Source organism: Carassius carassius, chromosome 27 (genome assembly GCF_963082965.1).
Source record: "Carassius carassius chromosome 27, fCarCar2.1, whole genome shotgun sequence".
NCBI classification, from domain to species: Eukaryota; Metazoa; Chordata; class Actinopteri; order Cypriniformes; family Cyprinidae; genus Carassius; species Carassius carassius.
Window position 1 is genome coordinate 6,056,905 of NC_081781.1, and position 24,656 is coordinate 6,081,560.

The 24,656-nt window shown below is 36.2% G+C and overlaps 7 protein-coding genes and 1 pseudogene across 9 annotated transcripts in view; 5 read left to right on the forward strand and 3 right to left on the reverse strand.

Annotated features, from left to right (window-relative positions):
• The window catches only part of tbc1d32 (TBC1 domain family, member 32), a 35,772-nt gene extending 29,647 nt beyond the window's left edge, over positions 1-6,125 (reverse strand). For 2 of the 3 annotated variants that reach the window (XM_059512304.1, XM_059512303.1), the window contains exons 1-10: positions 5,783-6,122; positions 5,026-5,259; positions 4,783-4,944; positions 3,666-3,843; positions 3,449-3,520; positions 3,216-3,341; positions 1,248-1,326; positions 1,042-1,145; positions 860-921; positions 615-765 (exon numbers count right to left, since the gene is read on the reverse strand). In XM_059512304.1, the coding sequence (XP_059368287.1) occupies positions 615-765; positions 860-921; positions 1,042-1,145; positions 1,248-1,326; positions 3,216-3,341; positions 3,449-3,520; positions 3,666-3,843; positions 4,783-4,944; positions 5,026-5,180 (1,089 nt within the window). In that variant the 5' untranslated portion in view covers positions 5,181-5,259; positions 5,783-6,122. Of the gene's footprint in view, positions 1-614; positions 766-859; positions 922-1,041; positions 1,146-1,247; positions 1,327-3,215; positions 3,342-3,448; positions 3,521-3,665; positions 3,844-4,782; positions 4,945-5,025; positions 5,260-5,782 lie in introns of all 3 variants that reach the window. The other variant, XR_009424156.1, reaches the window with a different exon arrangement.
• A 43-nt stretch (positions 6,126-6,168) lies between these two features.
• Positions 6,169-7,298, forward strand: LOC132106545 (inactive hydroxysteroid dehydrogenase-like protein 1). Its single transcript, XM_059512321.1, has 2 exons — positions 6,169-6,567; positions 6,696-7,298. Exons 1-2 carry the CDS (start codon positions 6,348-6,350, stop codon positions 7,199-7,201), a joined length of 726 nt encoding a protein of 241 aa, XP_059368304.1. The 5' UTR covers positions 6,169-6,347; the 3' UTR covers positions 7,202-7,298.
• Positions 7,299-7,645: 347 nt separating this feature from the next.
• Positions 7,646-9,231, reverse strand: LOC132106547 (protein broad-minded-like). Its single transcript, XM_059512323.1, has 3 exons — positions 8,885-9,231; positions 8,128-8,361; positions 7,646-8,046 (listed from the first exon to the last, which is right to left on the reverse strand). Exons 2-3 carry the CDS (start codon positions 8,280-8,282, stop codon positions 7,869-7,871), a joined length of 333 nt encoding a protein of 110 aa, XP_059368306.1. The 5' UTR covers positions 8,283-8,361; positions 8,885-9,231; the 3' UTR covers positions 7,646-7,868.
• A 47-nt stretch (positions 9,232-9,278) lies between these two features.
• Positions 9,279-11,709, forward strand: LOC132106543 (inactive hydroxysteroid dehydrogenase-like protein 1). The gene is made up of 4 exons (XM_059512319.1): positions 9,279-9,669; positions 9,798-10,243; positions 10,856-11,074; positions 11,158-11,709. The coding sequence occupies exons 1-4, from the start codon at positions 9,450-9,452 to the stop codon at positions 11,227-11,229; spliced, it is 957 nt and encodes a 318-aa protein (XP_059368302.1). The 5' UTR covers positions 9,279-9,449; the 3' UTR covers positions 11,230-11,709.
• Positions 11,710-13,184: 1,475 nt separating this feature from the next.
• Positions 13,185-14,265, forward strand: LOC132107391 (gap junction Cx32.7 protein-like; annotated as a pseudogene).
• A 749-nt stretch (positions 14,266-15,014) lies between these two features.
• The window catches only part of LOC132106544 (gap junction Cx32.2 protein-like), a 324,589-nt gene continuing 314,947 nt past the window's right edge, over positions 15,015-24,656 (forward strand). The window contains exons 1-2 of the mRNA XM_059512320.1: positions 15,015-15,163; positions 15,889-16,919. Of these exons, the coding sequence (XP_059368303.1) occupies positions 15,911-16,771 (861 nt within the window). The 5' untranslated portion in view covers positions 15,015-15,163; positions 15,889-15,910 and the 3' untranslated portion in view covers positions 16,772-16,919. The remainder of the gene's footprint in view (positions 15,164-15,888; positions 16,920-24,656) is intronic.
• Positions 18,210-21,138, forward strand: LOC132106528 (gap junction Cx32.2 protein-like). The gene is made up of 2 exons (XM_059512287.1): positions 18,210-18,331; positions 19,669-21,138. The coding sequence occupies exon 2, from the start codon at positions 19,703-19,705 to the stop codon at positions 20,456-20,458; it is 756 nt and encodes a 251-aa protein (XP_059368270.1). The 5' UTR covers positions 18,210-18,331; positions 19,669-19,702; the 3' UTR covers positions 20,459-21,138.
• Positions 21,666-23,659, reverse strand: LOC132106529 (gap junction Cx32.2 protein-like). The gene is made up of 2 exons (XM_059512289.1): positions 23,464-23,659; positions 21,666-23,181 (listed from the first exon to the last, which is right to left on the reverse strand). The coding sequence occupies exon 2, from the start codon at positions 23,173-23,175 to the stop codon at positions 22,438-22,440; it is 738 nt and encodes a 245-aa protein (XP_059368272.1). The 5' UTR covers positions 23,176-23,181; positions 23,464-23,659; the 3' UTR covers positions 21,666-22,437.

Genomic DNA, 24,656 nt, shown 5'->3' on the forward strand with positions numbered 1-24,656 from the left:
ATACTCAAAGTTTTAAAAATCCAGACTATAACTACAAAATTGGCAGGCAAAAAAAATAAAAAGTGAAGTGCCATTCAGCCAAGAAGGTGACCCATACTCAGAATTCGTTGTCTGCATTTAAGCCATCCAAAGTGCACACACACACAGAGCAGTGAACACACACACACACACACACACACTGTGAACACACACCCGGAGCAGTGGGCCGCCATTTCTGCTGTGGCTCCCAGGGAGCAGTTGGGGGTTCGATGCCTTGCTCAAGGGCACCTAAGACGTGTTATTGCTGGCCCGAGATTCGAACTAACAACCCTAGGATTAGGAGTCAAACTCTCTAACCACTAGGCCACGACTTCCCGCAGTAACGACCCATACTTAATTTAAAACATTTGCAGCATTTATATTTACAGAACATAAATTAATTTTGTGCTTAAAATAATCAAAACATTATGACTACCGGTAAAGTAGTTATTGTTATTAGACAAATCAATTCAAGATATATTCCTTTGTTTTAATGAAAAAAAGTAAAGTTAAAATTCAAAAATACTTATTTAGAAAATGGTATGTGCGTTTCGTTTTTTTGGTTTTGTTTATTCTTTGATAAAACCTTGGCTCACCATCCATTTCTTAAACCAGGTGGCTTTGATATCTAGCAGAGAGATTAAGTGTATAGGCTCTAGGGATTTTTCTGAGCCTGGGCTGCTCATGCCCTGTTCAGAATGCAGAGCGAGAAGAGAGAGGGTGTTCTCAATGATTTCCTCCATGTACCTAGAGCACAAGGGGAACAAAAAGCATTTCTATTTAAGCCAATCTGACACAATAAAGATACAGCATACAATATTTGGGAAATGTGAACGCTCACTTCTCAGGATGTCGTATCCAAAATGTTGTCACCTCCTTCTGAAAGTCATTTATTAATCTCATCTAGAATGACCAGAAAGAAACTCATCTTTATACAAGCAAGCAAAACTTTATTCATATTTGTATCCAAGCTAGCTAAACTTTACTTATCTTCATTCATAGGAGGAAGGAAATGTCACATACTTGTTTGAGGAGACGGGCCATATCTGGTCTGTTCGCATCAATACTTGTAGAGCCGCTGGGAAAACTCAACTTATGGTAGAGGAAATGAGCCTCCAAGCTTTTTGCTGAAGAGAGATGTTGACACACTGACGGACTGACGTTCACATACTGTATATACTGAATATTAATAGATACTTCATACTGCTAAAATAAGGTTAATCTATTACCTATGGTACTGTAGATATCCTTAGTCACATTTAATGGAGAAGACGCAAATGTTTTTGCAAAAAACTGAAGGACTTTATCCTGTGAAAGCACAACATATTAACAACAGTGTTATTTTAGTATCATCCTGATATGTATTAATTAATATTCTGAATTCATTTTTATTTTTGATCACATTTTATTACAGTTTAATTCTTTAGTGGGTTTCTAATTTTTTTCTATACAGTCGTGGCCAAAAGTTTTGAGAATTACATAAATATTAGTTTTCAAAAAGTTTGCTGCTAACCTGCTTTTAGATCTTTGTTTCAGTTGTTTCTGTGATGTACTGAAATGTAATTACAAGCACTTCATACGTTTCAAAGGCTTTTATCGACAATTACATTTATGCAAAGAGTCAGTATTTGCAGTGTTGGCCCTTCTTTTTCAGGACCTCTGCAATTCGACTGGGCATGCTCTCAATCAACTTCTGGGCCAAATCCTGACTGATAGCAACCCATTCTTTCATAATCACTTCTTGGAGTTTGTCAGAATTAGTGGGTTTTTGTTTGTCCACCCGCCTCTTGAGTATTGACCACAAGTTCTCAATGGGATTAAGATCTGGGGAGTTTCAAGGCCATGGACCCAAAATTTCAACATTCTTTATTCATGGCTGTGTTTTTGGGCAGAATTGTGAGGGAGCCCACTCCCTTGGATGAGAAGCAACACCACACATGAATGGTGTCAGGATGCTTTACTGTTGGCATGACACAGGACTGATGGTAGCGCTCACCTTTTCTTCTCCGGACAAGCCTTTTTCCAGATGCCCCAAACAATCGGAAAGGGGCTTCATCAGAGAATATGACTTTGCCCCAGTCCTCAGCAGTCCATTCACTATACTTTCTGCAGAAGATCAATCTGTCCCTGATGTTTTTTTTGGAGAGAAGTGGCTTCTTTGCTGCCCTTCTTGACATCTTCGCCTCACTGTGCGTGCAGATGTGCTCACACCTGCCTGCTGCCATTCCTGAGCAAGCTCTGCACTGGTGGCACTCCGATCCCACAGCTGAATCCTCTTCAGGAGACGATCCTGGCGCTTACTGGACTTTCTTGGACGCCCTGAAGCCTTCTTTACAAGAATTGAACCTTTTTCCTTGAAATTCTTGATGATCCTATAAATTGTTGATTTAGGTGCAATCTTAGTAGCCACAATATCCTTGCCTGTGAAGCCATTTTTATGCAACGCAATGATGGCTGCACGCGTTTCTTTGCAGGTCACCATGGTTAACAATGGAAGAACAATGATTTCAAGCATCACCCTCCTTTTAACATGTCAAGTCTGCCATTCTAACCCATTCAGCCTGACATAATGATCTCCAGCCTTGTGCTCGTCAACATTATCACCTGAGTTAACAAGACAATTACTGAAATGATCTCAGCAGGTCCTTTAATGACAGCAATGAAAATGCAGTGGAAAGGTTTTTTTGGGATTAAGTTAATTTTCATGGCAAAGAAGGACTATGCAATTCATCTGATCACTCTTCACAACATTCTGGAGTATATGCAAATTGCTATTATAAAAACTTTAGCAGCAATTTCCAATATTTATGTAATTCTCAAAACTTTTTAGACTGTATAGTTTATATTATTAATAAAATGTATATAATTTATATTTCACTTACTGGAGTAAACCAATTTAAACTATAATAAAATGTTTAGGTTTTTTAATAAGTTTTATTTTACTTCAGTTAATTATTTTATTTCAAGTAATTTTTTTTTACATGTTTTTAGTTTTAGTTGATTATAACAACCCTGGTTCACAATACTTATACTAATGCTGTTAGTGGAATAGGTCATGGCCTCCCATTTTCACATCTCTTCTCTGTCAACTGCTTGAAAATGTTGGCCCTTGTTTTTCCACATTAAGCAGCTAAGGAAACTATTTTGTTGTTGAGGCCATGGCTAAGGTCAGTGCTTATTTAGCACTTATCTCTTACGCTGAGCTCAGGGTCAGGATCAGTGAGTGCAGCAGAGAGATTTCGGCGCAGGCCAGTCCAGCTTTCACAGCTCAGGACATCAGAGGGAGGGGCATAGCACAAAGACTGCAAAGCTTCCAAGCGAACCTGCAATTAAACAGTTCAGGATGACCACATCATCTCTGAATCAGAATGACTGTTCTCTTTTTACAATTGAAACTATGGGAAGTGGGTGTGTCAATAGGAGATTTCACCTCTCGTGGTCTACCGGGGTCAAGCTTCTCGGCGATGACTTGAAGTTGTTCATGCTTGATAAATGCATAGCTCTGCGTGTTGAAATCATTTAGTGATTAAGTTTATGGTATGAATGTAAAGTCATAGAGTGAAAAATGCTGAGATAATCACAATGATATGCTTGTCCAAGAAACAATAGAAGCCTCTGTAACATATCTGAACTTATATAACAACAACCTGATTGAATGAAGAGTCACTGTCAGAGCAGTTGTCGGTGTAATGACTGCTTGACTGCTCATGTTGGCTCTTCCTGTCCATTTCCTCTTTCTTCAACTGATCTTCCTCAAATTTATTGATCAGTGATTCCACAACCACCATCATGGTCTGTTTCAGAGTCTGCATCATCTGTTTATACCTACAGATACAAAAAAAACATGTTTTTTTTTTTTTTTTGATCATAGGCTGAGTTTTATCCGATTTTGAATCCATTCAGCCGATCTCCGGGTCTGGCGGAAGTACTTTTAGCTTAGCATAGATCATTGAATCTGATTAGACTGTTAGCATCTAGCTCAAAAATGACCAAAAAGTTTCAATATTTTTCCTATTTAAAACTTGACTCTTCTGTAGTTACATCATGTACTAACGCAGACTACCTTTTTTATATTAAATAAATGATTGGCGAGCACAAGAACATTACAACATTTTTTTTTTTAATCTTACCTACCCCTAACTTTATTGTACTTCTACAGTATATATATATATATATATATATATATATATATATATATATATATATATATATATATATCCTCTTGTTGGATCGGATTCATTTATGTAATTTGCAATGCTTTATGGTATCCATAGTTAATTTTATCCTATAAGACATTACTTACATAGTCTTGAGCCTGTTTTCTGTTTAAAATCAGTGACTGTAATGTTGTTATTTATTCTGAAGATGGCTAGTTTGTTTCATGGCTTAGAACTTTTTATTGAAAGAACTTTGTAAATATTTATGGAGAAAATTATGTGAAATCAGCTGCTGCAATTGAATTTCTCTGAAAATATTCATTTCAAACTACTTTCAAAATTACATTTGTGCTGATATTTTTGCATCATGCAATGAGAAAGTGAAGTATTTAATAAAACATCTTATTAGTTACATCGGGAAAACACATGGTACGTTGACTTTCATCACTGCATTACATCATTATTTTCATTTTCAAAAGATTCCTGACAATATTTACTTTCTCCATTGCATTGGTTCAGATATGTTTGCATCATGCAGTGAGCAAACATCCACAAAAACGTCTTATAAAAAGAAACACTTGGTAACAGGAGTCATAAAAACACATACTGTGCGGACTCCCTAGTCCTCTTCGTAACAGCGTGGACCAGGGTGTCCTGTCCCGGCCCAATAGCATGACCATCACCCCTGGTGAAATTCTCAGTCTCTTCTTCAATAACAGTTCCCAAACTGCTCTCTACATATGCCCGCAGGTACTTCACAAATTCATAGCTGGAAAACAGAGAGAGGTCATGAAAACAGACAGTAATAACAATCAGGCTCAACATGTACTGGAAGAGAAAGGTCTCTCACTTGTGAAAGTTCTTGTCAGTTTCCTCCAAATGAAGCAAAATCTCCTCAGCACATTCTACTGATGGTGCTCCTGAGATTCTATCTTTGACACTTTTCAGGAGCTCTCGCAGCAGGCTCTGGAGCTCCGCCTCATCCTCGCTGGAGAACTGAGACATCGCTTCTCAGGGGTGTGATCAGCTCTTCTCTACAGGGGGTCTCCTTGCAAAACAAGGTGCTAAGCAAGGTGTGCTTGACCTGTAGTAACAATGGTGGGAAGTATAGACAATCTATGTGTTATATATTCCCACAAAGTTTAGATTCCTGGAATGATTTTGAAGGAGTTTCCATGTATGCCAGACAATTGTTTGCTGCTTTTCCTTCGGTATCGGACGCAATCCATTATACAGTAAAACAAACAATACATTTTAAAGATGAAATTAATATGTAGCCACAAATTGCATTTGTCTATAAAACTAATTTCAAACATTAAAGCCATTTCCAAATCTTAAGAAACATAGAATCGTGTCTTGTGTGCTCAAATTTGATTGGTTTATCTACATTATAGACAAGGCTAACCAATATCCCTAAAAATATCAAACATCGATACACTGATAATAACATTTAGGCTACATCATATCCCATCCCAACATGTCATTAAATATCATGTACGTTAAGTACTTAAACTTGAGATGTTCAGAATTCAAGTGTTGGTATTAAGCTTATATTTTCTCATAAACAAATATACATTACACATACAGCTCACAGTTTTAAAAATTACCTGCAATATTTTCACATCATGTCCAAACAGATGTACGTCGCTTCCATAACATTAAAAATCTTTCATAATCAGTCGTTTCATACAGCACAGCGCTGTGTATAAATCAGCTTAGCATCCGTTAGCACTACACGTTTCTATGGAAACAAGCCCAGCTGAGCTAAATCAAACGCATTAAAACACCCCTTATTTGCAAAAAATAACCTTCACGGCACAACCGTAAGAATATATCCGGTGTCTAAACGTTTACGTTAGCGAATAATGTAAAAATAAATAATATAGAACCGCAGAAATACGAATAAAGGTGATGTTTGCATGTGTGTGACGCTGACTTAAAACGCCAGTGTTGGTCACGTGACGCGAGTGTGTCACGTGACTTTTAAATGTTCAGGGTTTCCTGATTCACGTTGTGTGACAAAACCAAGGAGGAGAATCTGGTGAAATATTACTCGTATTAACAAACGTACTCTAGCTAGTTGTGTGCAAACTAACTCGTTGAATTAAAAAGATTATTATTTTTCGTTGGCACCTCATTTAGAGTAAATAATTGTAAGGATTTCTGCTTATAATGGCCGCTGTTGACAGCTTCCAGCTTTTGTATAGAGAAATTGCCAGATCGTGCAGTTGTCATTTGGAAACGCTGGCGTTTGTGGGTGCGTGTTACACAGCCAGCAAGGCTGTGATATTTATGAGGGACTGCTATAGTCTGATAAGGCTTCACTTTATTCCTCGTCTTGTCTCCCATAGAGATCTTAGTCAGCAGTATGGACAATGGGCTCTTATATGTGGTAGGTTTAAAAGCGAATAATCATCATGTTTGATTATCTAATTCATGCATTGAACTTTGGTGTTATAATACTGCATACTGATATTTACCAAACTTAAATTGACAAAAATGACCCCTTCTTTCTAATAGGTGCTTCAGAGGCAATAGCAAAGGCATATGCAGAGGAACTGGCCAGGCATGGCATCTGTGTGATTCTGATCAGCAGTGACATCAGCAACTTAGCTGACACTGCCAAAGCCATTTCAGACACATACGGGGTAGAGGCCATTTTAATTGAAGCTGATTTCAGTCAGGGCCCCTCAGCCTGCAAACCTATTAAAGATGCCATCAGCGGTAAAGATATTGGAGTTATTGTTAACAGTCTGGATGGATCTCTGGACCTCTCTCAAGGCTTTATGGACATCTCTGAGTCTATATTGTGGGACACTATCAATAGAAATATAGTAGCTGCCACTCTTGTCACCCGTCTGGCACTGCCCAATATGGTGGAAAGGGGAAAAGGAGCAGTGGTCAACATTTCTGATGGGCGCTGCTTGTGTCCGACTTCCAGAAAGGCTGCTCTTTCTGCATCTACGGTCAGATCTTTACTCATTTTCCATCCATTAGAGTACTGCCATGACAATGTATTTTTGTAGACCAATCAGGAAGTGAGCATTACCATGGTTTTCTTGTCAACTCCCCAACGGAATTTTATAGGATTTTGGATTATTGCAGAAAATAAGCTCTTTGACCAAAAAAAATCATTATAATCTTCACATATATATATATATATCCTCTTGTTGGATCGGATTCATTTATGTAATTTGCAATGCTTTATGGTATCCATAGTTAATTTTATCCTATAAGACATTACTTACATAGTCTTGAGCCTGTTTTCTGTTTAAAATCAGTGACTGTAATGTTGTTATTTATTCTGAAGATGGCTAGTTTGTTTCATGGCTTAGAACTTTTTATTGAAAGAACTTTGTAAATATTTATGGAGAAAATTATGTGAAATCAGCTGCTGCAATTGAATTTCTCTGAAAATATTCATTTCAAACTACTTTCAAAATTACATTTGTGCTGATATTTTTGCATCATGCAATGAGAAAGTGAAGTATTTAATAAAACATCTTATTAGTTACATCGGGAAAACACATGGTACGTTGACTTTCATCACTGCATTACATCATTATTTTCATTTTCAAAAGATTCCTGACAATATTTACTTTCTCCATTGCATTGGTTCAGATATGTTTGCATCATGCAGTGAGCAAACATCCACAAAAACGTCTTATAAAAAGAAACACTTGGTAACAGGAGTCATAAAAACACATACTGTGCGGACTCCCTAGTCCTCTTCGTAACAGCGTGGACCAGGGTGTCCTGTCCCGGCCCAATAGCATGACCATCACCCCTGGTGAAATTCTCAGTCTCTTCTTCAATAACAGTTCCCAAACTGCTCTCTACATATGCCCGCAGGTACTTCACAAATTCATAGCTGGAAAACAGAGAGAGGTCATGAAAACAGACAGTAATAACAATCAGGCTCAACATGTACTGGAAGAGAAAGGTCTCTCACTTGTGAAAGTTCTTGTCAGTTTCCTCCAAATGAAGCAAAATCTCCTCAGCACATTCTACTGATGGTGCTCCTGAGATTCTATCTTTGACACTTTTCAGGAGCTCTCGCAGCAGGCTCTGGAGCTCCGCCTCATCCTCGCTGGAGAACTGAGACATCGCTTCTCAGGGGTGTGATCAGCTCTTCTCTACAGGGGGTCTCCTTGCAAAACAAGGTGCTAAGCAAGGTGTGCTTGACCTGTAGTAACAATGGTGGGAAGTATAGACAATCTATGTGTTATATATTCCCACAAAGTTTAGATTCCTGGAATGATTTTGAAGGAGTTTCCATGTATGCCAGACAATTGTTTGCTGCTTTTCCTTCGGTATCGGACGCAATCCATTATACAGTAAAACAAACAATACATTTTAAAGATGAAATTAATATGTAGCCACAAATTGCATTTGTCTATAAAACTAATTTCAAACATTAAAGCCATTTCCAAATCTTAAGAAACATAGAATCGTGTCTTGTGTGCTCAAATTTGATTGGTTTATCTACATTATAGACAAGGCTAACCAATATCCCTAAAAATATCAAACATCGATACACTGATAATAACATTTAGGCTACATCATATCCCATCCCAACATGTCATTAAATATCATGTACGTTAAGTACTTAAACTTGAGATGTTCAGAATTCAAGTGTTGGTATTAAGCTTATATTTTCTCATAAACAAATATACATTACACATACAGCTCACAGTTTTAAAAATTACCTGCAATATTTTCACATCATGTCCAAACAGATGTACGTCGCTTCCATAACATTAAAAATCTTTCATAATCAGTCGTTTCATACAGCACAGCGCTGTGTATAAATCAGCTTAGCATCCGTTAGCACTACACGTTTCTATGGAAACAAGCCCAGCTGAGCTAAATCAAACGCATTAAAACACCCCTTATTTGCAAAAAATAACCTTCACGGCACAACCGTAAGAATATATCCGGTGTCTAAACGTTTACGTTAGCGAATAATGTAAAAATAAATAATATAGAACCGCAGAAATACGAATAAAGGTGATGTTTGCATGTGTGTGACGCTGACTTAAAACGCCAGTGTTGGTCACGTGACGCGAGTGTGTCACGTGACTTTTAAATGTTCAGGGTTTCCTGATTCACGTTGTGTGACAAAACCAAGGAGGAGAATCTGGTGAAATATTACTCGTATTAACAAACGTACTCTAGCTAGTTGTGTGCAAACTAACTCGTTGAATTAAAAAGATTATTATTTTTCGTTGGCACCTCATTTAGAGTAAATAATTGTAAGGATTTCTGCTTATAATGGCCGCTGTTGACAGCTTCCAGCTTTTGTATAGAGAAATTGCCAGATCGTGCAGTTGTCATTTGGAAACGCTGGCGTTTGTGGGTGCGTGTTACACAGCCAGCAAGGCTGTGATATTTATGAGGGACTGCTATAGTCTGATAAGGCTTCACTTTATTCCTCGTCTTGTCTCCCATAGAGATCTTAGTCAGCAGTATGGACAATGGGCTCTTATATGTGGTAGGTTTAAAAGCGAATAATCATCATGTTTGATTATCTAATTCATGCATTGAACTTTGGTGTTATAATACTGCATACTGATATTTACCAAACTTAAATTGACAAAAATGACCCCTTCTTTCTAATAGGTGCTTCAGAGGCAATAGCAAAGGCATATGCAGAGGAACTGGCCAGGCATGGCATCTGTGTGATTCTGATCAGCAGTGACATCAGCAACTTAGCTGACACTGCCAAAGCCATTTCAGACACATACGGGGTAGAGGCCATTTTAATTGAAGCTGATTTCAGTCAGGGCCCCTCAGCCTGCAAACCTATTAAAGATGCCATCAGCGGTAAAGATATTGGAGTTATTGTTAACAGTCTGGATGGATCTCTGGACCTCTCTCAAGGCTTTATGGACATCTCTGAGTCTATATTGTGGGACACTATCAATAGAAATATAGTAGCTGCCACTCTTGTCACCCGTCTGGCACTGCCCAATATGGTGGAAAGGGGAAAAGGAGCAGTGGTCAACATTTCTGATGGGCGCTGCTTGTGTCCGACTTCCAGAAAGGCTGCTCTTTCTGCATCTACGGTCAGATCTTTACTCATTTTCCATCCATTAGAGTACTGCCATGACAATGTATTTTTGTAGACCAATCAGGAAGTGAGCATTACCATGGTTTTCTTGTCAACTCCCCAACGGAATTTTATAGGATTTTGGATTATTGCAGAAAATAAGCTCTTTGACCAAAAAAAATCATTATAATCTTCACAAATGAACACAACTAGAATTTAAACTACAGGACTACACCATGGTCACATGACTTTATCACATGACTTTAACAACAGCTCTTTTCTCTGAAAGTTTGAGTTGGAGTAGTTTATAGTGGGACTATCAACACAGTGAGACTGTAAAAGTTGACTAGTGAGTAGATGAGTTTGGCATGATGACCTTTAATGTCTGACAACCTGTGTAGCCCATCTAGCCAATAAAACATTACAATTTCTTGAGCTTGTGTTAAAGACAGACCTTATCTCAGGCACTTAACCATAAAAAAAAACATACAAATATTTACTTCAGGAATCAGGACAATGGAACCAGAGGTATTGTTTTTTAGCCAAAATGTCAACTCTGCAGCACTCTATATACTGTACACTGTTTTAATTTGTCTTATGATTCCCTCACATTTTAAATCCCCCATAGGCTTTTCTTGATAACTTCAGTCACTCTCTGCACTATGAATATGGTCATCGAGGAGTCTTTGTGCAGAGTTTGCTGCCTTTTAGAGTCTCATCTCAAGCATCTGAGGGTTACAGTCCTGTTGGCTGGCTGGAGCCAAGCCCACAAGTGTATGCCAGCCATGCTCTTTCAACTCTAGGCATCTCTCACCGAACCACGGGATACTGGCCTCACGCCATACAGGTAGTCAAGCAATCATTGTAGACAACTTTCTATATTATATGGTATGTGTATATTTAGTATTTCTATGCTTTTTCTTTTTCTAGTTTCGACTGGTGCAGTGCATGCCAGAGTGGGTATGGATGCTGGGATCACGCATATTCACGAGGGCCACCTAACAGGGGTGTTTCCCCTCCATGTGAAAGACATAGTTGATTTTGCAAAGTTTATTTTGACCAGACTCAGAATAACATGGGTGATGAAACTGAAACAGGGTTAAAACTGAAAATCAACTACTCACCCAGTCCCTTTACCCCCTTATACTGAGTTCTGAGTGAAATGCCTAATTTTTTCAATATATTTGTTTGCACAAATATAAAACAAGTTGTTTGAGAGGTTGGAACGTGATAACAAATCTATAATGTTTATATACTACAGTTTTTTTTTCTTTAATCCATTCTTTATGTATTTGCAAAGGTCAGATTCATATATTAAAAAAAGAAAAAAGTTTTTCTAAATTAAATATTTATTTTAGATTCCAAGTGTTTGAGTGTACTGGCTATACTCAATACAGTAGATATTGAGTATATATTACTACAGTGTATCTAATTTCTTTGTTGCAACTATGAAATTATCAATAAAAAGCTCAAATGTTTAAATTCTGATATCGCCTTCATTAACTGTAATGCAGTTTAAAACTACATGAAAGTGTTTTGTTATAGATCAAATCAATGTTGTAAAATTACTTTGTAATAGATAAAAGGTCCAAGATTTATATATGCTGTCAGCATGACTAGAGTTTATACAATCCATTGTATAAACTCCAGTCATGCTCACACAGCCAGTATTATCTTTGAAAGTGTAGAAAGTCTACTGCCAAGAACACGTAATGCACTTTACTCATGTAATATTAAAATAGGTCAAGTAAAGCTTTATTTTCATTCTGCTATGAGTGGACATACAGTGGAATGAAATGTCTCACAGGACCATTGTTCTAGATTATTAAACACAAATATGAACATACAACAATAGAAGTAAGAAACTATTTTGAACCTATGCAGTACATAGCAAACCTACTGAAAGCTGTAATCTAACTATACATATACTATACTAGTTGACTATACATAATCTAAGACAAACAATACAAGTACTTTACATAAATACTGTACATGACATTGTGCAAAAGAGGTAATTCAGGGTAAACGGTGAATAGAGCACTGTGTATCGTGAAAATGTCCAGGATGGAGGGGAGGGGGCAAGGATGATCTTTGCGGCTGAAAGACTGGTGAGCAAAGGAGTATGTTTAGGAAACCTTTTTGAAAACAAATACTTTCAATATTCAGATTGGAGTAGTGCAGGAATGTAAAGACGTATAGTACAATATATTAAACAAAAGCTATTATATAATGCATGTCATATAAACTTGCATACAAAACCCATTCGAACATACATGACTAAATCTTCCAATTCCAGATGTCAAGGCTGAAAACTGGTAGTAGTTCACACACTGATAATGTCATAATTGTTTCAAAAGCTGCCTCTTCATGAAAATGAGGGTTTGAGAAAACCTGTTACACCATCTCCCCGGAGCCCTCACTGAGCGGGTGAAACTTCATCTCCGTCTTATTAAACTTGGTAAGCAAAAAGAGCACATTTATTTATCACTGATGCCTACTTATGATATTCTCTCTTTACTTATTTCCACTTCTGTTCAGGAGTTTCTGGCAGGTTCTTTAAATGAAAAGTAATTTATAATGTTACAAATAACTTTCTATTTTAAATCGATTCTGAATCCTGAAAAAAATAAATAAATAAGCAGCACAACTGTTTTCAACGTGGATAATAGTCAAGACTGGAGTAATAATGCTGAATAATTAATCTTTGCAATCAAAGAAATAAAATAAATTCTTAAATATGTAAGATTCTTAAAATATTTTATATTGTAACTGTTTTAATGCATACTTGACCAAATAAATTCAGCCTTGGTTACTATAAGACTTATTTCACTAACATGAAAGAGTTTTATTAACCCCAAACTTTTGAATGGCAAAAATGGTTCAAACAAAAAGAAGAAGAAAAAGAAAATGTATGTTCAACTTATGCCTCCAGACCTATTAACACAGTATTTTCTGAATCCATAAATAGTGCTTGCATAAAATATGTGAAAACCAATTATGAGCATCGCTGCATGTAAATTGCAGCCGAACTGCAATATCCAATAAACGATATTGTCCTTTCTTTCAGGAATTCAGTTAGCATTTAAGATGGGTGATTGGGACTTTCTCAGAAGACTGATGGATAGAGTCCATGCGCACTCAATGGTGGTGGGAAAATTCTGTCTCACTTTCTTGTTTGTGTTTAGGATTGTAGTCCTCTGCACCGGTGCCATGATACTGTGATACATGATACTGACGAGCAGAACAGCCGGGCTGCGAGAATGTCTGCTATGACCAGGTGTTGCAGGGTACTGCAGATCATCTCAGTGTCCAAACCTACCTGGGCCACGTCACCCATGTCGAAAAGAAAATAAGAGAGATGTAGAAAGAGCTTTGGAATGAGCAAATCAATCTATTTCTCATAAAAGGCTACGAATTTCCCAAGTACAGCAGGGACAATGGGAAGGTCAACCTTCAGGGGCATCTCTTGAGATGCTACATTCTGAGTTTGCATTGCTAGATTCTTTTAGAGATAGGTTTCATCTTAGGCCAGTACTACCTTTATGGCTATATTCTTCAGCACCAATACGCCTGTGGCCGTTTTTCATGTCCTCACAAGATGGACTGTTTCTTGTCGAGGCCTACTGAGAAAACCATCGTCATTTGGTTCATGTTGTTGGTGGCCTGCCTCTCTCTACTCCTTAATGTGATTGAGATCTAATATCTTTATGTCAACGAGTGTCTCAGTTGCAAAAAGGACTACGCCATCACTCCTGTGACCCCGGTTGTAAACAGGAAGGACTTCAAAACTATAGATCATGTGATACTGGATGAACCATGAGCTAGAGCTTCAGGAGGGAACTTGGCAATGAGGCAGCCAAGAGCTTGGCTTCAGAGAACCGCAGTGCTGACATGCCAAAAGTCCATATCTGTTTAGCAGGTCTCTGTACACAAAGGCTTTCACACGGTCAACTTCAGCAAACAGCCACTGATCCAAGTGACTCGTGCATGGTCGAGACCCCCCAACTTCAAGCACACTATGACTCTCTCTATGTTTAACAAATCAATAATGTACTGCTGGAAATGCTTATCTGTTTTTGTTTTTCTTCTTTTTTTCTCATTTGAGTCTGAAATTGTACTCTGTAGAAAGGTTCAATAAAAGTAAAGTATCAAACTGTGTTGTTGTTGTTGTTGTTGTTGTTTCTGCTACGTTTCTGTATTTAGGGGAATTTTTTTTTTAAGGCTGAAATAATAATAGAAGATAATAGAATATAACTATTAGAAATAGTTATTTATAATAGAAACAATAAATAACTGAATTTATTTGATCAACAAAAATTTGATAAATAATTCAGTTTTCTATTTTATTATATTTTAGAATACAATTTATTCCTGAATATTTAGTAGCCATTACTCCAGTCTTCAGTGTCACATGATCCTTTAGAAATCATTTTAATATGCTGCTTTGGTGCTAAATAAAAAACACATTTCTGATTACTATCAATGTTGAAAACAGTTTCGCTGCTTAATATTTTTGTGGAAATCATAATTTCTTTCAGGATTTTTTGATAAAGTTCAAAAGAACAGCATTTATTTGAAATATAACTCTTTTGTAACATTATATAATATCAATTCTATGAATATCTGCTGAATAAAGTATTAAAGTACCTTAAAAACTTACACACGAATAGATACTTTTTTAGTTAGAATACAGTTTAATGTTAGTTGTGTGGTTTAGAGACTTAAGTATTGTTCAAAAGCCTTTTAATCATTAATGTGGCACTCCTGCGTACTTTCATTCAAGATCTTGTTCTTTTACTGTTGGACAACGTGACAGCAGGCCACTCTCAGCTATTACGCAATCTTAGCAAAGCCCAAAAATCAAGGTTCAACTATTCTCAGCTATCACTTGGTATGCGGCTTAGATTCTAATAGGAAGAGGTACAACTAACTAAAGGTAAGTGTGAAATCAATATTACATTGTTTGTACATTTTTGTTCATGGATACATAGTTAAAATGTAGCATATACAAAAGCTGTTTGTCTCGTGGAGTGAAAAGACAATATTTAAGAATTAATTAAACACAAAACATTAGAATCCAACTAATCAGGCTAGGTGCTTAATTACTAATATCCAATTAGTCAATCTAAGTAATTGCATTTTTTAATACAGGAAATGTTTTAAAGAAAGAGTGAGATTTTAGAGGATAAATTGAACATGTATTTCATGTAAATCCATTTTAAAGTATTTTAGATTGACCAGTAGCCACGGATGCTTAGTCAATGAATAAGATTCAGAAATAATTATTAATAAGTTATTTCCATGATCCAGTAAAACACTGTGTAGTACATTTAAATGCTTGCACCATATGTTAATTTATTACAATCATTAATGCATTTTATATAGTTTCATAAAATATATACTTTACTTAAAGTTTGTTGTTATTAATTTATTACATTTCTTAATAAAACCTCTTTTACCTGTACAACCTTTTTTATGTTTTGCTTTTCTTCATGGGCACAGTAACAACTTGTTTGAAGGAGTTATTAATGATTAAGTATATTAATCTATTAAGAGCATACCATTAATGATGAACATCATTTAAAGGCTTATTGATTAAGTTATGTCTAAAATGAACTTTGTATTTAATCTTCCTTTTCTTCCTTATGTCTTTTTTTACAGGAAAGTCTGAGTATCGGCAAACATGGGAGACTGGGGATTTCTCTCAGCATTATTAGACAAAGTACAGTCTCACTCCACCGTCATCGGCAAGATATGGATGAGCGTCCTTTTCATCTTCAGGATCCTGGTGCTGGGAGCAGCGGCGGAGAGCGTTTGGGGTGATGAACAATCCAATTTGGTTTGCAACACGATGCAACCCGGTTGCGAGAACGTGTGCTACGACTGGCAGTTCCCCATCTCTCATATCCGCTTCTGGGTCTTGCAGATCATATTTGTATCCACTCCAACTTTGCTGTACCTGGGCCATGCAGTGCAGGTCATTCACCAAGAGAACAAACTCAGGGAGAAGATACAACGTCTCGGCGAGGGCAACAAGTTGAAGGCCCCCAAATACACAGATGAAAGTGGTCACGTCAAAATTAAAGGAAACCTGCTCGGCAGCTATCTAACCCAGTTGTTTTTTAAAATAATTTTGGAGATTGCGTTCATTGTCGGACAGTATTATTTATACGGCTTTGTGATGATCGCCAAGTTTACATGTTCCCAATCCCCTTGCCCTTACACTGTAGAATGTTTCATGTCCCGTCCAACAGAGAAAACAATCTTCATCATCTTTATGCTAGTGGTAGCCTGTGTGTCTCTGTTACTGAATGTCATAGAGGTGTTTTACCTGCTATGCACCAGGGTCGGATGCCGGAGCAGCAAGAAACGCACACATAATATCACTTCGGCTAAAAACCCCGCAAGTTTGCCATCATCCTGGATGACCTCTGAAGATGCGCTGAAGCAAAACAAACTGAACAAACAGTACGAGAGCGGGCAGAGTCTTGGAGGAAGCCTGGATGGGGCGAAAGAAGAAAAACAATTGATGGAAGACCATTAGATTTAGACTTTATCTCCGAAATTTCTCCAATCTGCCAAGTTTTTAGAGAAACATATCTACAGTTTGATTTTTGTAGCCCTTAGCTTATGGTCCATTATTTACACACTTGAAAAAGAAAGTATTGGTATAATAAACCTCAAACGAGTGTGTTATTTGATTTAATTTAATTGGATAGTTTTGATATAAAAACTCACTGTTATATGATTGTATATATTGTGTGTAAATATATGTATTAAGAGTCAGTAAGCGACTTAAGCACTGTCTGTTTGTGTGATGTTGTCATTTTATTTGGCCATATTTTACGTTACAAAGAAACTCATTTGTGTTCATGTGTATTCTGAATGTTAACTGGTGTCTGTGATGATTAGAGAGCATGATGACAATATCCTTCTTTGAAATAAAACTTTTAAATCAGCAGAAGTTTCTTTTTTTCCGCAAAATATCTTCTCCTCTTTAAAACCTGTTTCCTTGTGGTGGAAAATAATACTATTTAGGAATGAACAATTTCTTAATTAGACTAATAATTAGAACAATTAAAGACTGCTAACATCTAATAACTGTCTTACTAATTGCTCATTACCTTAAAGACACAGACTGTTTTAACATTTCTGTACAAATTCAAACAATGAATGCAGTGCTGGTGCTTTTATTTAAGAATCATGTATAAATTAATATACATTTTCAGAAATAAAGGTACAACAGCTGTCACTGGGGCGGTACCTTTTCAGAAGGTACACATTTGTACCTATTAGGTTTTTAATATGTACACTTTAAGTACCAATATGAATCTTTAATGTACCAAAATGACCCTTTAGGTACAAATATGTACCTTTTGAAAAGGTACTGCCACTATGACAGCTGTACTGAGAGACAGAGTGTACTGTATGCACATAAAAGGCATTTTTTGAGTTCTTCTCTTTGTATTGCTCTGCAAGTTGCATTATCTTTACGTTGATATGTGTTGTTCTCGCATATTTCAAATATGACCACACTGCTGATTTTTATCACTGTTCTTCAGCGTAGAATAACTGCATCTTATAGAAGATGAATAGCCTAAAGCACTAAAACCCAAAGATTCATTATGTTATAAAAGCTCCTTCTCTTGTGAATGCCAAGAGAATATTTATTCTGTTCTCTTCTCTCATGATGAAACATTCAAAACAGAGTGGCTTTTACTTCACAGTTTTTATTGTGTTCAGAAATTTCAGTAATGTTATGAATCACAGTGATGACAAATCAAGCTCTTGTGGATGGATTTATCTGTATATTTTATATGCATGAGTACATGAGAATACAAAGGTACAGGGATCTTGTCTCACGTATCTCTCGTAGATTCTCTAACAAGATTAATAATTAACTTTGGACTCAATTTCATCCTGTTATCCTAAATATGGCCATGGAACTTTAATCAGACGTCAAGAGGAAGGTGGCAGCCAAAAAAAAAAAAAAGACATTGTGAAACCCAGTGCACTGAAGTTCAATCTTTACACCTGACACATCTCATTTAATCATTGAGCAACACAGTCAATAAGCTCTGCACTGAGACGCAAGTTGTCACAGGTAAAAATATATAATTTACATATTTAAAATTCTTCTGTGTTTCTTTTATATGTGATCTTGTGTACTTTAAATATGTACCAAAACTGATTATAATTTAAACATGTTAAATTGTACTGATATACAGACGGATTTTGGTGATTGCTGAATGTTAACCATTTACTCTTTCAAACTGAATGCTAGATTGAAAAAGCCAGTCATTCACATTGTTAAAACATTTTCTATCTTGAGGGCTGATGTTGAATCATCTGCTTGCTAATTAGTTGCATATTCTATTCCTTATTGTCAAAGACCCCTTGAGGATAAATATAGACAGCAATCAATGTCGTTTTGATTTTGTCCACTGAAGTGCAACTCATAATTTCTTTCTAAGTAAATGTTTTGATGTTCAATTCAAAATCATATTTTGTTTGCTTAATGTGATTTAAGTTTATAACACCGTAGCTTGAACGTTTTTATCTTCTGAACATCAGATAGTTGTCACAGTCCACAAAAGTACTTGGGTTACGTTTTTCTTTTTTTCTTTTTTTGATTGCAATCAGCAAGCATTGGTCATTGAATAATCACAAAATCTTTGCCTATGGAAAATAGAAAACCATGCAGTGTTGAGAAAACATTACAATTTTGAGTGAACTAGCCTATTCCTTGATGGGAATCCTGATATGAATACTTGAAGCTCATACATAAAAAGAACAAAATGCAATATGAGTATAAAAACACATTATGTGGAGTACATTTTTTAAGTTTGAAACGGTGATCTCAAACAATTTTGTTTTTTCCCCTCCTTTATGGAGTTGCGTAATGCATAAAAATTCTACTTGAGTTCACTGAAAGCTAATAACACATCGCTAAAATTTTAATTTCCTTTTTAGTTTTTTTGTCTTGTTTTTCATAACAAATATCTAAAAAAAAAATATATATATATATAAATATATATAATAATATAAATATAAATAAATATAAATATATATATATATATATATATATATATATACTTATCGGAAAAAAATCACTTTATGCTTAAAACAAGAAAAAAAAAGTAAATGGGTTAAGAAAATCTTCTTCTAAGCATAAACTTAATTTTATTTTCTGGAATATAAGACTTAATTTCTTAAGTCATTTTGCTTTTCTTGTTTAAATTTAAGAAAGTTTAGATATTTGAACTGGAAAACAACATGAACATACTGACTAAGAAATTCATTATTTATTATTATTATTATTTTTATTTTTTTCACTGCATATGGGGTTTGATTTTGAATAAATCCATTCTTAGGTCAAATAGATTTTTAAAGAAATATATCAAAACCCAGCACCTCAAAATGCTGTCTTTTCTCCCCTAGTTTTCCAGGCAGAGAAGATACTAAAGGCACAAGCATGGGAGAGTGGGGCTTTCTCTCCAAGCTGCTGGACAAAGTGCAGTCTCACTCCACGGTCATTGGGAAGGTGTGGCTCACTGTCCTCTTTGTCTTCAGGATCATGGTTCTCGGAGCCGGGGCTGAAAAGGTGTGGAGTGACGAACAATCAAAAATGATCTGCAACACTAAGCAACCTGGTTGTAAAAACGTGTGTTACGATCACTCCTTTCCAATCTCCCACATTCGCTTCTGGGTTCTTCAGATTATCTTTGTGTCGACACCAACGCTTCTATACTTCGGCCACGTTCTGCATATCCTCCACAAAGAAAAGAAACTGAGACAAAAGATTGAAAGCCATGAGGAAATGCAAGGCCTCAAACATACCAAATACACTGACGATCATGGCAAAGTTATAATCAAGGGCCAGTTGTTAGGTAGTTACCTAGCAAGCTTGCTTGCTAAGATCTTGCTTGAGGCTGCGTTTATCGTAGGCCAGTATTATATTTACGGGTTCGTAATGATCCCTAAGATAGAATGCTCCCAATCTCCTTGCCCTTATACGGTCGAGTGTTACATGTCTCGTCCCACAGAGAAAACCATCTTTATCATCTTCATGCTGGTGATGTCGTGTACCTCTCTGCTTCTGAACGTGATCGAGATGTTCTACTTGATATGCCGCAGGTCAAAGAGACATCGTAGCAAACAGATGAGCACGTTCTCACCAGTTTTAAACGGATCTAAGATGTACATTACAGGAACTTTAAAGTCTACCTAAACTTAAGGCTGCAAAGATTGATGTTGTAAGCTTGTCCATAGCTTAATGAATGTAGGGTGTGGGTATTCAAATTCATTGTGATCATTTTGTTTTGCGGTCAAATGATTACTGTATATGTATTTTGAACAATGTTTGCACCAGGATGAATTTTGATGAACATTTGCATGGTGCCGCAGGGCATTTCAGGTAATTTTATTTAACTTTAACATATGTTATGTCTTGTCATATGACTTATTTATCTCTTCTTATAAACCTTTGTTAAACTCTATTTGTTTTACAGTAGAATTGTCATAAAACACTTAGACAATAGTTTATTTGGTAAATTTACATATGTTCATATTTTCCTCTCTATGTTTGGTTAAAGCAAACCACATGAAACTATATGAGAGCAGTGTTAGTATATGATATTATTTGTTTTATAAAAGCATAGCTCATGCTAATTTTAGCACTTACAACATTGTGCTTTAATCATGAACTGTTTTCATTATTTGTGTTAAAAATTGAAATAATGTTACTATGTTTTTTCTTGTTAAGGTATATTAAAGTATTGCTGAGCTAATGATGTGCAGATCGACGTGTAGGCCTATATCAGCAATTGTTAGTTTCCTAAATTTCAGCAAAAAATTAAAGGAGCATCCAAACATATCAATTGACTCCTTTTTCCTCAAATTGTTCCACACCTCCCCCAACGAAATCTTAAGGTATCATAAAAGCACTTCACACATCTCCTGCTGTTGGAATCTAATTGGTCCTATTTGAATATGTGCATATTTTAAGGTTTAACTAATAAATTTTCAAATAGGGTGTATCGAGTCACTGAAGATTTGACATTATGAAGCCAACACTGTTTGTTCTGTCTTGTTACTGGTCTAATATTTCCCTTTGGGGGTCTATGGAAGAAAGAAACACTTTTAAGTAAGTTTCTACACTTGTGAGGATTTTTTTTTTTTTTTTACATTTATCTTTAAAATATTTTTTTATAGAAAAAATGGTGTAATGTTCTAAATGTTAAAAAAAAAATTTTTAGTTCATCACGGCTATAAATATTGTATTAATCTGTCTGAAGTGTTATGTTTTATGCATTGAAAATGCACTGGTGTCTGAGTTGCCAGAGCTTTGAAATATTTGTAATCCTCATACGCCCTCGTGTGGTGGAAAGATGGAAAGACTTTCCTAGTATTTTCTCTTGCATCTTACAAACAACACGCTTGGTTGATGTTTTATTTATATTTGCACACATGACATGTTCACATATATTTACAATAATGGCTGAATTGCTGCACTGTCAGAAAAAAAAGTACAAAATTTGTCACTGGGTCTTTTAGGCCTACCTTATAAAAAGTATACTGCGCCATTTAGGTACTAAAACGTACCGTATTTACACTCTTAAAAATAAAGGTGCTTCACAATGCCATAAAATAATTTTTGTTTAAATGGTTCCATGAAGAATAATCTTTTATAATTTTCTTCAGATTATAAAAAGGTAAGAAAGAGATGGTTCTTTAAAGAGTTTTTGACTGAATGGCGTCAATGTGAAGAACCATCTAAGCACCATTATTTTTAAGAGTGTAGGTACTAATATGAACATTTAACACACTCTTTATTGATAAATATGGCAGAATATGGAATTTTATACCATAATATGGTATAAAAAGGTGTAGTCTACCTTCTGAAAAGGTACCAACCTGCAGTTATAGTGGGACTGAAGACATCCAGGGGTCTTTGAAAAGCAATTATCTTTCAGAATGTGTGGAGATTTGTATTTGTGCGGGTTTATAATAAATGCTACAATCCCTGGTATTATAGTTATAAATGTATGCATCATTTTTATAGTCGATGTAAACAGTTAAAATTGGATTAGAGTAAATTCATAATTTGTTTCCTTAAACCAATAAAAATTATTGTTTATTTAACAAGTAAAAAGTGCTGACATTGTAAAGTTAGTAGATACAGTAAGTTTTATGGTAAATAAGATTCATTCAGCAAAATGTCTCGGTGGGGGTTAATTTCTGCATCTCAGACCTTGCAGATGTCCTCCTCTTGTGTTCGCCTCTACGACCCATCAGGTAGAACATCTCTCCTAGATTTAAGACTAAAGACACACACGCCACAATGAGCATGAAGAGAATGAAGACGGTCTTTTCAGTTGGGCGGGATGTATAACAATGCAGACCAACCTTAGGGCAAGGATCTACCTTACATTCTAACTGTGTGGGCATCCAAAGGCCGATTAAATAATACTGGCCCACAATGAACCCTGCTTCAAACAAAATGGTGACAATGAGACTCAACATATAGCCACAAAGCAGACTCCCTTTGTAATAAATCTTCCCGTTGTCATCGGTGTATTTGGGCATTTTTACCCCCCGTTTCTCGGCCTCGTTTTGTAATTGCTGCCTCAGTTTGTTTTCCTTGTGGATGACGTGCAGAACGTAGCCGAGGTAGACCAGATTTGGCGTGGCCACAAAGATGATTTGGAGCACCCAGAATCGCATGTGGGAAATGGGGAAGACGTGGTCGTAGCACGCATTCAAGCAGCCAGGAGTTCTGATGTTGCAGACCATATTGGACTGTTCATCTCCCCAGACTTTATCCAGCCCAGCTCCAAGAACCATTATCCTGAAGATCAGAAGAACCGATAGCCACACTTTGCCAATATTGGTTGAGTGAGACTGCACTTTGTCTAAAAGCTTGGAGAGGAATCCCCAGTCGCCCATGCTGACCTGGAAATGAGAAGACTTTTGAAGAAAACTAGAACATTGGAGAACAGGAGTTACATGAATATTAAAGGAGTTATATTATGCGATTTAAATTTTTCCTTTCTCTTTGGCGTGTTACAAGGTCTTGGTGCATAAAGAAGATCTGTAATGTTGCAAAGACTAAAGTCTCAAATCCAAAGAGATATTCTTTATCAAAGTTAACAGTCAACCACACCCCTCTAAAAATAATTCCAATACTCAATAATCAAAACAGTTTAAGTTATTCCATTTTTTAAGTTAACTAACCTTTTATATGATGACAGGTCCAGTGACACTTGTTCCTTATTTGTGTGCAGATAAAAAAGATGATATCAAAGCTTTCAGTCTTTCAAGATCTGACCTTCAACGCGTTTTGTAATTTTTATAAGTGTAGGTTTCATTTAGTGTCCACCCACAAAAAAAAAAAAAAAACACTTCGGGTCATTGAGCACGTACTCATACCTAGTTCAAAAAAACGCAAAGAGTTTTACAACACATCACCCTTTACATTGTCCAGCTTTGACTCAGATTCATGTTGCAATACATGAAACCAAGAAATGTTAAGTCACTTCCCACTTTACATGATCATGAGATTCTGTGATGAAACATTTTCCATAGAAAGTTATTTCTGAAAACACATAAACTCAATGTTAAATGCAAAGACAGTTTGCATTTTGCTAATTCAGTTTGTTAAAATATCTTATATAATACAAAGCATTAAAGATGCAGTCCAAGCCCATGATCATTACAATATGTTATGCTAGTTTTTGTCATAGGTTCATACAATTGTACTGTTTCAAAAATACGCAGATATGACATTTCTGTAGTATTCATTTCAATATAAACGTCTGTGATACAAAAGCAAAGGAATCATTTGGATAAATTAATCTGCCAAATGAATAAATTAAAATGCAACTGTTAACAAGTGTAAACAAAAGTAACATGCACGTCTGAACTTTATCCAGTTATCATGTACAGTTACACCACAGCTATTTCCTACATTCTCCACAGAAACCATAATTATATGAGAAAATGGGATAACAGGATTCTTTTCTTGAGGTTCTATGAAGTGGTGTTGTACAGTGTATATATGGTTGTTCCCACTGAATGAAAAAACATAGAAACGCCGCATGAAAACACAAATTTTGTGCTAACAATTTCCTCATCCTCACCACCCATTTATAGATCACCCAGATCATCTTAAATATCATAACTGAACGAACGATTGCTTTGTCCTGCTCAAGTGGAGTCTTATTGTTACGAAGAGAGAGTCAGAGACGTTCGGATCCAATTGCAGCATTTATTAAACAGAATGGTCAGACAGGCAGAGATCAGGAATGGCGTCAGGTGTGTCAGGGATAACCAGAATTGTAACCAGAAACAAGCAGAGATCGGGACAGGCAGCAGAGAATCAGAGACGGAATACACAGTCCAAAGGTCAAACATGGGAATAACAAACA

Bases quoted from the DNA above. Each gene is read 5' to 3' on its own strand.
- LOC132106545 (XM_059512321.1), top strand. From the start codon at position 6,348: ATGGCCGCTGTTGACAGCTTCCAGCTTTTGTATAGAGAAATTGCCAGA. The intron at 6,568-6,695 runs GTAGGTTTAAAA...TCTTTCTAATAG, and splicing joins ACAATGGGCTCTTATATGTG to GTGCTTCAGAGGCAATAGCA.
- LOC132106547 (XM_059512323.1), bottom strand. From the start codon at position 8,282: ATGTCTCAGTTCTCCAGCGAGGATGAGGCGGAGCTCCAGAGCCTGCTG. The intron at 8,047-8,127 runs GTGAGAGACCTT...TCTGTTTTCCAG, and splicing joins ACTGACAAGAACTTTCACAA to CTATGAATTTGTGAAGTACC.
- LOC132106543 (XM_059512319.1), top strand. From the start codon at position 9,450: ATGGCCGCTGTTGACAGCTTCCAGCTTTTGTATAGAGAAATTGCCAGA. The intron at 9,670-9,797 runs GTAGGTTTAAAA...TCTTTCTAATAG, and splicing joins ACAATGGGCTCTTATATGTG to GTGCTTCAGAGGCAATAGCA. The intron at 11,075-11,157 runs GTAGTCAAGCAA...TTCTTTTTCTAG, and splicing joins ACTGGCCTCACGCCATACAG to TTTCGACTGGTGCAGTGCAT.
- LOC132106528 (XM_059512287.1), top strand. From the start codon at position 19,703: ATGGGAGAGTGGGGCTTTCTCTCCAAGCTGCTGGACAAAGTGCAGTCT.
- LOC132106529 (XM_059512289.1), bottom strand. From the start codon at position 23,175: ATGGGCGACTGGGGATTCCTCTCCAAGCTTTTAGACAAAGTGCAGTCT.